General features: G+C 44.7%; 1 protein-coding gene across 1 annotated transcript in view; it reads left to right on the top strand.

Annotated features, from left to right (window-relative positions):
- Positions 1 to 13,405: 13,405 nt before the first annotated feature.
- PLXNC1 (plexin C1) overlaps positions 13,406 to 13,656 on the top strand; it is a 255,007-nt gene continuing 254,756 nt past the window's right edge. The window contains exon 1 of the mRNA XM_006898490.1: positions 13,406 to 13,521. Within this exon, the coding sequence (XP_006898552.1) occupies positions 13,406 to 13,521 (116 nt within the window). The remainder of the gene's footprint in view (positions 13,522 to 13,656) is intronic.

The raw sequence follows: 13,656 nt of genomic DNA, 5'->3' as shown, positions 1-13,656 counted from the left end.
TTTATCTTGTTGTGGTGCATGCCTTTCTTCTGAGGCACCTCTGAGTGGACCTATCCCTCAAACCTTTTGGTTAGTAACCCAGAACATTAGCCATATAACTCCTTGGTAGAAGCAAGAGGCAGTAAATAAGTTATGAACATACGGGAGAGGGGAGCAGGATAGGTGAAGTGTGAACAAGCAAGGGTGCCTAGAGAAAAGGAAGCACTCAGGAAAAACTTGGTGGAGCAAGCACTTCTAAGGACAGCGTCTTGGCGTATCCCACCAGCAAATACCAGTTATAAAATAGTCAGAGCAGGTACCTCGTTAACTATTACTGGCCCCTAATACCATGTTGGAAGATTCTAACAACAAGTCTGAAGGAGACACTCTGATGTGGCCAGAAGATGAGATTCAGGGCCCAGCTGTGTGACTCTGGCAAGTCATTAAGCTCTCTGCATTTCCATTTGCTCACCTAAAAAATGAATAACAATACTTGACAAGCTTATTCCAAAAAATAAATGAAGACGCCCAAGGAAATGTGCTCAGTAGCAGCAGAAGCATGTCCCTAAGAAATGTTCATTAGAATTCTTTTCCAGCAGTGAAGTTGGAGGTTCCTGGTATCTAATAGTGGTAATAGTATTATCATTATTATAATTTATTATGTATTTACTGGGTTAGGCAGTGAGCTTTACACAGATTATTTCATTTAATGGACATGGAAGTCTTGTGAGGTAGATGTTGATATTTCTAGTCTACAATGAGAGAGCTCTAGTGGCCTAGTGGTAAAAAGCTGTGCTGCAATTCTAAAGGCATGTGGTTCAAATCCACCATACGCTCCTCAGTAAAAGGATGGGTAATCTCCTCCTGCAAGATTTATTGTCTCTGTATACCCTCTAGAAGGTAAGCTATGGGTTGATTCTGACTTGACAGCACACAACAACCACAACAAATCTGTAGTGAGGACAACTAGACTTGAAGAGCCCAAAGCCATGTGGTTATTAAGTGGTGGGGCTGGGATTAGAACTCAGATTGTCTACAGCCAATACTAACCTGCAGAGCTTTAGGCCAAAGACAATGATCCCTCTTCTTTGGAGCGCCCCCAAGCTCCATAAGCAGGTGCAGAGCTCCATCGGCAGAGGGCAGGCTGGATTTCAGCTCTATTTGCTCCCTGTGGAAAGTTAATCCTGTAAGGTGACCCATTATGGCTCTTAACTATTATCTAGAAACTTCTAATGTGGCAAGATGACTAGGTTAATAATATCAAGGAAATACAGTGATTCTGAGCCCAGGAGAGCAAATCTTATTTACTTCACAGTCAGGAATAATGAGATAGGTAGGCACTCTAGCTCCTGAGTTCTAGGCTGAGGTGGGTGGCTACCTGTGATCCTACCACCAGGGACACCCTCACCCCGGGTCAATCCACCCCTTCTACCCAGCTCTGGCTGTTTCCAGTCTTCAGTGAGCAGGAAATCCAGTTTCCTGGCAACACACCCCTAAGACCACACTCCTACCCTTCCACCATCACCCCCCCTCCACCCACCTGGAACCAAATCAAAGAGACTGAGAAATGCATCTTTGCCTATTTGCCTATGACTATAAATGTGCCATTCCTCCCAATTAAAGCTCCTGAATGTTCCAAATTCGCAGCTTTCATGATAGAAAAAAGAGGCAGTGTGGTGGAGGCAGGGGGAACCTCTGACAGTGTAAATATTTAATCACCATTAAGAACGTCCAATAAATGAGGGGAATTGAGTTGAGATGGGCGATTTGAGATGATTAAAGAGTAGAAGTCATAGGAGGTTGAAAAGAAAATGCCACCTAAAAAAAAACCCCATCTCTTTAGAACTCAAGGTTCTAGTTCTACCACAAAGGTATAACGTGAACAATGAGGAAGACTAGAATGTGGCAGGAAACTGCACTGCAATCCCAAATTATCTTTTAAATATTTGTGGGGGGTGGAAGGGGTGAGGTTTGGGAATAAGACAGTAATAGCTATCTCTTAATAGTCCTGTTTGGGTAATAATGAATAAAAATGGATTTTCTAGACTGAGTTGAAGGGTCTGCTTGAGCTCAGACTTAAGGAGAAATATTGAAAAAGGAAGAAGCAGGATGTTCAGGTATGTGTCTCATTTGAAAATTTACTTCAAACATTCAGCAGCATTTTAGAGACCATAAGTACCTCTGCCCCCCACAACCTTCTGAGCTCTGAACCTCAGGAATTTCTGATTTATCTTTAAGAATCTTTTAGTTTTATGATTTAGCTAGGAGGGAGAAATCATACCCAATCAAGTTTTCCTGTGTCTCCATCACCAGACTATGTTCGGTGTAGGAGAGAGCCTGCAGAAAGGAAATAAACATATACCTTTGTCCATTGCCAGATTCTGGGGTAGCAAGCATGTGGAGGCAAAGATTAGGTGTTCCACTGTGTCTCGCAGTCATCTGTGCTTTCCATTCATGGACAAACAAGACATAAGGATCTAAGGGTTTAAGCATCAATTGAAGTCAGTTTTAGATTCATTGTGAAGTCCCTGAATGGTGCAGATGGTTAATGTGTTTTGCTGCTAATTGGAAAGGTTGGCAGTTCAAGTCCACCTAGAAATGCTTTGGAAGGAAGATTCAGTGATCTATTTTTGAAAAAGAGGGAACAGGGGGGCTTAGGATGTGCAAGGGGAAGTCATAGGGTCACAGAGATTAGTAGGCAGAGGGAGGGGGTGAAGGAATTAGGAAACATCCAATCGGGACCTGATGCATTTTATAAAACACAACGCTTGGGAATGATTGTATGAAACGTGAATGAAGGAATGTGTGAAACACAATGTATATGAATGAAACACAGCATATATGAATGAAACACAGTGTATATGAAGTTCATATGCAAGCCAATATAAAATTTTTGAGAGACAGAAAAAATTAACCATGGAAATTCCTAGACAGCTCTGTTGTATTCTGACACACTTGGGGTCTCTGATTTTGTTTCCATGTCTTGGATTAGTTTATTAGTAGGTTAGTTTGAGTCAAGGTCTGGCAAAAAAATAGGCAGATGATACTCAAATGGCTACATCAAAGCAGATGCTCAAATGGACTATGACAAAGATGTGGTCAGGAAGAAAGGTCACAAGAGATGGTAACAGTGCATGTGATTGACTCTTCTAAGCCTGAAGGGGGTGGGTAAGGACATACTTATGGAATCCAGAGAAGATAAGGCCGTGACTGTGTGGGAATATGGCATGTAAGAGTTCTGAGACTCCTTGAAGGTGGCACAGATAATGCCAATGTGCGATCAGCAGGGAGGGAGCTGAGAGAATAAAAACCTAGCCAGTACCCTCCCCAGCCACTCCTGGCTTCCCTGCTGAGGCCATCCACTGACCGGATCAAACTGGTCAAAAAGCAAGGGAGAGGTTCATAAACCGCACACCTCTGGGCATACATCAGGGTAGAGATAAATGGAAATAGGATCTCTGGGAGAGAATAGAGACCTGGAAACCTAGTGGGTAAGGAGCTGCACTGCCAAACCAAAGACAGGCAGCCAGAATCCACCAGGTGCTCCACAGGAGAAAGGTGGGCAGTCTCCTCCCATGGGATTTATGTTGTTGTTGTTGTTGTTATGTGCCGTCAAGTAGTTTGCGACTCATAGCGACCCTATGTACAACAGCCCTAAACCCTCCTCTATCCTGTGCCAATCGCACTGCCTCTGACACACCCATCCCGATTACCCCAGTCACTGAATCAATCCACCTCATAGAGGTTCTTCCCCTTCTGCGCCATCCCTCCACCCTCCCAAGCATGATGTCCCTCTCCAAGGACCTGTCCCTCCTTACAACATGTCCAAAGTATGTCAGACGAAGCCCCAGAATCCTTGCCTCCAAGGAGTAGCCTGGTTTAACCCTCTCCAGGATGAATTTGTTTGATTTCTTTGCAGACCATGGTACTTTCAATACTCTTCTCCAGCACCACAGCTCAAAGGCATCAATTTTCCTTCTATCCTCCCTAGTCATTGTCCAACTCTCTGATGCATAACAAGTGATAGCAAAGACCATGGCCTGTATCAGGTGCACCTTAGTCTCCAGAGAGACACCGTTGCTCTTGAGTACTTTAGAGAGGTCCCTAACTACAGACTTTCCCATTGCAATACATTTTTTTATTTCCTGGCTGCTGGCTCCAAGAGTATTGACAGTGGTGCCGAGCAAACTGAAGCTGTGAACAATCTCAATCTCTTCGCCATTCATCCTGATGCTACCAATTGGTCCAGTGGTGAGAATCTTTGTCTTCTTGACATTGAGCCTCAGTCCATACTGAAGGCTGCAGTAAGTGCATGAGGTCCTCCTCAGTATCAGCAAGCAGGGTTGTGTCATCTGCATAACACAGATTGTTAATAGAGCTTCCACCAATCCCGATGCCACAGCCTCTTGGATAATCTCCTCTGCATACAGGTTGAAAAGGTATGGAGATAGGACACATCCCTGGCGTACACCCTTCCCAATTTTGAACCATGCAGTGTTACCCTGCTCTGTTCTGACGACTGCCTTCTGGTCCAAGTATATGTTTCACATTAGCACAATTAAATATTCTGGGATTCCCATTCTTTTCAGAGTCAGCCACAGTTTGTTATGACCCACACAGTCAAACACCTTTGCATCATCAATGAAACACAGATAGACATTCTTCTGGTATTCCCTGCTTTCAACTAAGATTCATCTAACATCAGCTACAATATCCCTAGTACCCCGACCCCTTCTAAACCCAGCCTGGACTTCTGGAAATTCTCTGCTGATAGCCTTTGAAAACTCAGGGGAGGGTAAGCGATGGGTTGGTTCTGACTAGATGTTAATCAGTAAAGAAAATACATAGAATACTCAACATGGCTTGGGAAGAAAAGATAAATGGGGAAAGATTAGAGAAGAGGCAGGTAGGTGAGGCCACTACGTGGTGTCCCATGATGCTGTGGTTGCTGAGAGTGTTGGGGAGCTGTTTGGACCCTCACAAACTCAGTTTCTTCCCCCAGATGAGTGGTAAATGGAGTTAGTCTGCCCCTTGGGACCATATGCCCTGCTTCCTGGTAACAAGGCCCCATCCTCAGAGTTGATGTCAGTTGCTTCTTACTCATCTTGTTAGAATTCCTTTCTAGAGGACAAGGACACAAGAATGAGAAGGGGCACCCGGCTGGCAGAGAGCATCAGACCACTCGCTATTTCCCTGTCAGTGGAGAGCATCTCGCTTCAGAATCTAAAGGAAACGGAAGTACAAGTAACTTTGAAGTTATCTATGTGTTTATCTTATCTTCTGCGATTCATTTCAAAAGTCTGAGCTATTATTAATATAAGGGCCCAGTTTCTGGCAGCTCCTCTCTTTGACTGGGTGTATGCCAAGCTGCCAGTTATCAGAGGAATCAGGCCTCAGATTACGCTGACAGGGAGGCTCATAGCTGCCTGAGAGAGCAGACACGGGAAATGATGATCTATCAAAGAAAGGCCAGCACTCGGTGTCTAGTCCTTGATGCCCTTTGACTCCTCATTTCGAAAGAACAGAAAGGAAAACATAAGCAGGGACAGACATGAATCTCTTGAAAATCAGGACAAAAAATGCTGCTCAGCTGATGTACAGAGATTCTCAAACATGAAGACTTGTAATTTTAGATTATTTTGTGCACTGCTCCCAGGATGAACTCCAATTGATGGTGAAACACACAACAATGGCAGCTGATTTGCCATATTTTGCTTTTAACTGGTAACCTCTCAGACCTTTACTGTCCAATGACTTCAGTGAAACTCTGGAGAAAGGACTGTCCATGAGGACACCATCTGGAAAGTTCTGTACTAGAGTGCCAATCTCAGACCCCACAGCCTCCTTAGAACACTAGGCATTCTGTATTCCTTCCTTAGGTATTAGCACACCCATCACTAAAGCTGAGTTGTTAGGTGCTCTAGTCAACTATGACTCACAGTGACTCTGGGATAACAGATCTGAACCTTGTCCCTGAACCCTGAACCCTCTGCCATCCTCACCACCTCTGATATACTTGAACCCATTGTTACACTCACTGTGTCTGTCCATCTCATTGAGGGTCTTCCTCTCTTCCGCTGACCTTTCTCAGTATGATATCTCTTTCCGAAGACTGGCCCCTCTTAGAAACATGCCTAAATCATGAGATTGAGAGAAGACTCTAATTTAGCTTTAACAAAGTCATTGAACATGTTCAATGTCATCAATAACATGTTCAAGTCATCAATAACATGTTATTGATTGTGTGCCCCCAACTCAAAATTTTAAAATGTGTGTTTGAATCCTAATCCCAGTTGTGAATCTAGTCCTGTTTAGAAGTAGGATTTTCTTTGCTATATTAATTAGATCATTCCTGAATAGAATGGTTCATAATCATAATCACTTCTGAATTATGAAAACATTAACATAGAGACATACATAGATTCATAGTAGAAAACAGATACCTTATAAGGATTCCCAAGAAACCCAGATGCCTGGCCAACTGACTGGGAGAGATCCTTATTTGTTCTCATTCCCAAGAAAGCTTAGCCAACAGAATGTGGAAATTGCCAAACAATATCAATAATCAAACCTACTAGTAAAATACTGCTGAAGATCATTTGCAAATGGGTAGAAGAGAATACAGAGAACTGTCAGACATTCAATATGGATTTAGAAAAGGCCATGGCACCAAGGTTATCAGTTTTAATGTTAGATGGATCCTGACTGGAAGCAAAGAATGTCAGAAGAATGTCTGTTTGTGCTTTTTTTTTAACAATGCAAAGGCATTTTATGATGCACATCATCACAAATTATGGCTAACTTTGAGAGAGAGAAAATTGAGAATCCAAGAACACTTTATTGTGCTCATGTGACATCTATGCTTAGACCACATGACTATTGTGCGAACAGAGCAAAGGAATATTACATGGTTTAAAAATAGTAATGGTGTGTGCCATTGTTGGAGGAAAATTCATCAACAACCTGCGCTATTCAGATGACACAACCTTACTTGCTGAAACTGATGAGGGCCTGAAGCATTTGCTTCAGAGGGTCAAGGAGTGTAGTCTGCAATAGGGATTGAAGCTCAACATTAAGAAAATGAAGATTCTCATCACTGGGCCAATTGGCAGCATCATGAGAGATGAAGAGATTGAGACAGTTAACTAGTTGGCTTGTCTGGTTCCATAACCAATACTCTTGGTATCAGCAGTAAGAAAATAAAAAGATGAACTGCATTAGGAAAATCTGCTGTCAGGGACCTCTCCAGAGTGCTGAAGAGCAATGTTGTCAGTCTAGAGACTAAGCTGCGCCTGATCCATCCCATGGTCTTCAAAATTACTTACCATGCATCAGAGAACTGGACGATGACCAAGGATGACAGAAGAATTGATGTCTTCAAGGTGTGGCACTGGAGAAGAACATACCATGGACTGCCAAGAGAACTAACAGGTCTTTCCTGGAGACGGTGAAACCAAGCTGTTCCCTGGAGCCTACTTTTGGGCATGTAGCCAGGAAGGAACCAGTCTTTGGAGAAAGATATCATACTTGGGAGGGTCAAGGGACAGAACTGTATAAGAAGACCCCAGATGAGATGGATTGACATAACAACTGAAGTAATGAGAGTTGGTGTGTCAGAGACAGTGAGATTGGCTAAGGATAGAGGAGGGTTCAGAGAGATGGTGCATAGGGTCACTGTGAGTCATAGTTGACACAATGGCACATAACAACTTCATTTGTATTCTGAGTAAATCATTTGAAAAGCTGGACTCTATGAAGAAGAATATGGCATCAGAATTGGGAAAAGACTCGTCAATAACCTTCATTTAGCAGATAATACAACATTGTTTGCTGAAAGTGAGGAGGACTAAAAGCAATTGTTGCAGTCTTCAATACAGATTGCATCTCAACATCAAGAAAACAAAACTTCTTACTACTGAAACAATGAGCAAAATCATGATAGAGGGAGAAAAGTTTGAAATGGTCAAGAACTTCATATTACTTGGATCCACAACAATATACTTGGTACCAGCAGTCAAGAGATCACAAGACATATTGCACTTGGAAAAATCTGTAGTCAGGAGACTGACTCTTCAAGTTATTGAGGAGCAGTCATGTCCGTTTGAGGACTAAGGTGTACCTGATTCAGGTCACGGTCTTTTCAATCACTTGCTATGCATCTGACAGCTGGACAATGAATAAAGATAACAGAAGAATTTATGCCTTTGAAGTGTGGTAATGGAGAAGAGTGCTGAATATCTCATACACTGCCAAAAGAATAAGCAACTCTATCTTGAAGAAGGTGCAGCCAGAGTGCTCTTTGGAGTCAAAGCTTCATCTCATTTATTTTGCATGTGTTACTAGGAGAGATTATTCCTTGAAGAGGGACATCATGCTTGGAAAGGTAGAGGGATGGTGAAGGAGATGAAGACTCAACCAGGTGGATTGATACAGTGACTGAAGCAATAAGTTCAAGTGCGTAAGAGATTGTGAGGATGGTACAGGATTCAACAGGGTTCATAGGCTCACTATGAGTGTACTAGACTCAATGGCACCTAACAACAACAACAAGGAACCCAGGAATGACCAAGGTTACCCACAAGAAGAGTCGCCTACATCATCAAGAGTTAAGCTCCTAGCTAACTCTGCAACGTCTCCGAAGGCAGGCATGACGACCTGCTTCCTGAAGAGCACAGCCTTAGATATCTAAATGGAGCAGTTCTGCTCTGTACACATGGAGACACCATGAGTCTGGACTAAATTGACAACTAATGACATAAACTAATAAAAAAGGGGATCAACGTGGCTTAGACTATGAATTTGCACTTCTAGGCTCCTGAACCATGAAAATAGAAATGTTGTTTAAAGTCATTCACAATCAACACTTCTAGGGGCAATAATGAAGAAACCAAAGGATATATTGCACTGGGCAAATCCACTGCAAGGACCTTTTTAAAAGTGTTAAAAAAAGCAAAGACTTCATTTTGAGGTCTAAAGGGCACCCAAGCCCAAGTTATCTATTTTCAGTGACTCATCTGCATGTAAAAACAGAACAAGGAATAGGGAAGATCAAAGAATTGTTGCGTCTGAATTACAGGGTTGAGAAAAATATAAAATCTACTATGAGACAGAAAAATTAACAATCTGGTCTTAGATAAGTACCACCAGAATGTCCCTTACAAGTGAAGGTGATGAGGCTCCCCCTTGCATACTTTGGAGGAAGGAGTATTCTCTCGAGAAGGACCCCATGCTTGATATAGTAGAGGGTCGGTGACAAAGGGAGACCCTCAGTGAGATGGACCGACACAGTCACTGCCACAATGGGCTCAATGCAGCAAGGACCAGGCAGCGCTTTCTTTGATTATATTCAAAGGGCCATTCTGAGTTGGACCCAGCTTGACAATATGTAACAATGACAACAACAAAGCCAACCATTTGTATTTGTTATGATGGCTTAGTGGTAAAGAGTTGCACCGCCAACCCAAAGGCAAGTGGTTCTTATCCACCAGCAGCTCTGAAGATAGGTGGGCAATCTCCTCCCATGGGATTTGCTGCTTCTGAAAACTTGCTAGAGTTTCCAACTCTAGGGCACACAACAAAAACAGGTAATCAGGACACTTGAGCAAAGAATCAATTCCTTGTGCATCTCTCTACACTGCCGTCTACAGTTATAACTGAGCTCATGAGTGACAGTCAGTGGTTAAACCACAGCATGGGAAAGACACCACGTTCCACCCAGTGAAAGCACATCACTGAGCGGTCACCACTTTAACCAAAGGCATTACCAACAAAGAATGGTCAGCCATTGCCTCAGTCCATGTTGGTGGGCAGACAGAAACAAGGCACCTACTTCCTCAGCCAGGTGGTCCATTTGACTGGCTTTCTAGAACGATTGAACTGTGTTCAGCTTGCCTCTCAAAATCTAGGCAAATGTTTTAAATAGCTCTTCATCCATGTCCACTTCAACCATCTAGTCAACAGCAAATGAGAAGAGCTGTTAGCTCATTTCTCGGTCCATGTCAGTCATTAAAGGTGGCTGGGGGATTTGATTAGGGTCTCCATGTAGAAGACCACACAGATTTGACCAAAGCTGTGGCAGAAGGAAGTGGCCTCTCTGAAGTGCTAGGAAGACAGTATTTGAAGCTATGGAGGGTGTTCCCCAAACACTGCTCAGGAAGGTGTGGTTATGTAGACAAGTAGAGAGAATGAGCTGACTATCACGAGATCAAGTGCTTGCTCCTGACCACCTCTTTCATGTCTACAGATCTAGTCATTTCTACAGATCTCTGACAGACTTTTTTTTAATAAAGAAAGAAAACTGAAGCACCAATGACAGCCATCTGTGACCAATCGCGTCCTGAACAGTTCTTAATGTCCTGCGTCTCAGTAGGAAACCACTGAATCTATAAAGTCCTGTCCAGTAGAAGAGTCTGATTGTGGATGGTCAGGCTAACCCAGATTGCCTTCAGTGCCTGAGGGAGTTGATACTTTCTCATTATGAAGACTTTCCTATCTAGTGAACGCTGCAAATAAAACTGCTCGGAATCCGACGGCGCTGCCTGTTTCCGTGGTAGCAGGCCGCTGTCTGGAGGAGAAATCTGCACCATCTTCCTTTTTTTGGGTGTCAGCCAGTAGTGTTACAGGGAGTTCCAAAATGTGCTGTGAGTGACATCCAACAAGATGGGTTTGGTCAGCTAAGAAGGGGACCTTTGTCGCCAGCAGGGCTGGGGCCATGCAGCAGGGTCCAGGAGGCAAAGATCAAAGAGACAGGAACCCCACAGTGCCTAAATATTTTTTGGTGGTAGTTCCTGTTTCCCCACACTTTGCCAATGTGAACTTGTGTCCTGAGGGTGGAGCTTTAGTACACAAGAAAATCGAAAAGGGGCAACCGTGTTGATAAAAACTGGGGTAGAAATGGGCAAAGAATATTTACATGCTTTTTAGTCTCTTCCATTCTGATTTTTTGTAAAAAAGTTGGCACAGATTCTGAATTTTTTTCCCCTCTCAGTAGGAGTCTGCACACAATTAAATAGAAGAGAGAGAAAGAGAGAGGAAAAAAAAAAAGGAAGCCTGCTCTCAAGACTAGAGTGGCTAGGAGCTGTAGTCACTAGAGCTGTTTCTACATCATTCTGGTGGTCTTTTTAAGGGGGTACTGCTTCTTCAAAACGAGGCAGCTATAAATTGAGTAGTGATCAAAATGCTGTCCTATGGAGTATGTTTAATCCAAACAGCTCCCAAGATAGACTGCTACTGACTGTACCAACTCCATGGGACTCAGAGAAATTACTTGGTTGTCAGTGAAAGAAATCTATCTCCTGAAAGGAATGGAACTTTTGCCTCTCAGTACCTAACACCACTGTTACTCAAGATGGCAGTCAAGTTCGGTGTCTTCTCTTTCAAGGTAAGATGGTCCTCAATGCCGGTGTGTAAATACCCTACTATGCCTCTTTGAGTTTTAGTAGATATTTTTTAGGTATTTTTCTATTTCCAGCAGGAAATATCTTGAGATATTCCAAACAGGTTATTTTGAAGCGTGTAAAGTGTCTTACATCTTACTTGCTTTATCTGAGATCTTAACATCAATCCTATCTTCATTCTCCCCACCGATACCAAAACATAAGTACCATCACCATGGCAGAAGAGTCGCTTTCTATCTCTCTGGAAAGTATGTGCTACCTACTGGCAGGAAAAGGTCTTGGTATCCAGTTTCAAATGGGGAGGTTCTAAGCCAAAAGATAAGCACGCTGAGTTCAGACGTGAGGGTCACCCTTGGAAAGATCCCATCCTGTAACTGAGCACATAGGGCAGGAAGTCTTGTTTCTCTGCCTCCGTCTCGCCTCACCCTTATTTCTTTAAGCTGTCCTGGGTTCCTTATCCTTCAGCATTGGAGAGAAAGACTTGAATCATTATTGGGGAACTTTAAAACTTGCAACAGTTGCTCGCTCAGGGAGACTCAGGATTAAGAAAGAGCCTCACACCATCCTTGCTCCTAAATATTCAATTTGGAGCTTCGAGGAAATACCATCCCTAGAGTTTCTGACCTGGATATTGCCTGGGAAGGGATAAGGATTCTTTTCTAGGGATGCACAGGGGTCTTTAAGGCTCTTCTAGTGCACCCCTGTCACTTCTGCCAGACTCTGAGAGTGTCATTAAAGTACCACCAGCTGCTTCAGGAAGCTAGGAAGCATTTGTGCCGCCCCTGGAAGATCCCCTTCTGGGACGCCATGAACAGACTTGGGAGGGGGGGGTTTCAAGAATTTGCTGTGTGCCAGAATTCTTGGTGATTTTTGGGACAATCCACCAGATAGTCGCCCCTGCGCTGAGATGGTGGTACCTGGAAGGCTGCTTATAAAAGGAAAGGAGATGGAAAGAGAGCCTTTAGGGAAATAAAAGTATCTGCCTCTCAAGATTAGAAGATTGAGCTGGGGAACGTGGGGGCATATTGGAGCATTTAATTTGGAGGATATTATTTTTCAATTTAGCCACAGAGCTGGGCCTGTGGGGATTATTTTAACTGGCCACAGGTGGCACTTGGCTAGAGTAGCATATGCAAGTGGCCATGGCGCCATTCAGCTCTGCTTTTACCAGCAGCAACATTCCAGCAAGTTCCATAATCTCTCCATGGTCCTTTTCCATGACTACTAAATGGGCATAATAATAACAGTCACTAATTAATAAGATTGTTATGAGGATTAAATGAGGTTTAATCCACCGTAGTGAATTTACAACAGTGCCTGGGACGCAGTAAGTGCTCAAGAAACGTTAGATATGATCATTAAAGCTAGATGGTGAGCAGAACTTTCTAAATGCTAGGTTTGAGAGCCTGGGACTCCGTTGCCAAGGGAGATTAGAGAACCTTTTCAAATATGAAAGCTCAGGCCCCAGGGATTGTCCAGAAAGAGAGGCTTGGCGCCCGCCTTTCTCCCACCTCACTCGTTCTGCCCAGGGAAACCCACTCGAGGCCACAGGGGCGCCCTGGTCCTCTAAGCCTTAAGCTTGGCCACATCCTCTGGCTTCCCTCCCGCCACTCCACACCTGTCAGCCGCCCTCACAGCCTCCCCTCATGGCCTGAACCCTGGTCCTCCTCTCCAACCCCTCAATGCCCAGAGTCCCGGTACCAAGGGCTCTGTGTCCCCTCCCGCTGCTCTTGTAAACAAAACACCAGCGTAGGAGCAGCCCGGCTGGCGGAGGAGCGCGGGAGCCCGCTCCCAGCGCCGTTTGCGCGCCCCGGGAGCCCCGGGCGAGCCAAGGGGCGATGGTGGCGGCCGCGGTGGCAGTGGCAGGCGGCTCAGCTTTGTTATGAATAGATGAAAGAGGCCACCTACACAGTAACCCAAATTACGAGACCTCCCTCCTCCCTATCTCACCGAATCAAGAGAGGAGGGGAGATGGGCGTGGAGGGAGGGAGGGCGGGCGGGCAGGAGGCGGAGGGCGGAGGAGGAAGAGGATGAGGAAGGGGCCAGTTGCATCCCACTTTCACAATGGGAAAGTGAAACGCACAAGGGCACCCAACCTCTCCAGCCCTCCCCGCCCGCCTCGCTCCTCTCCGCCCGTCCCCTCCCTTCCCCTCCGCACCTCCCTGCGAGCGCCGACGCTGCACAGAGGAACTCTCGGGCGAAGAGGGCGAGAAGGAAGCGGCGCCGCAGCGCGCAGGGCTCGCCACCACCGCCGCCGCCGCTGCACAGGCTGCCGGAGCGA

This window comes from Elephantulus edwardii, unplaced genomic scaffold, assembly GCF_000299155.1.
Source record: "Elephantulus edwardii isolate Elephantulus edwardi_28Jun2011 unplaced genomic scaffold, EleEdw1.0 scaffold00231, whole genome shotgun sequence".
NCBI classification, from domain to species: domain Eukaryota; kingdom Metazoa; phylum Chordata; class Mammalia; order Macroscelidea; family Macroscelididae; genus Elephantulus; species Elephantulus edwardii.
This window is presented reverse-complemented; position numbering and strand designations above follow the sequence as displayed.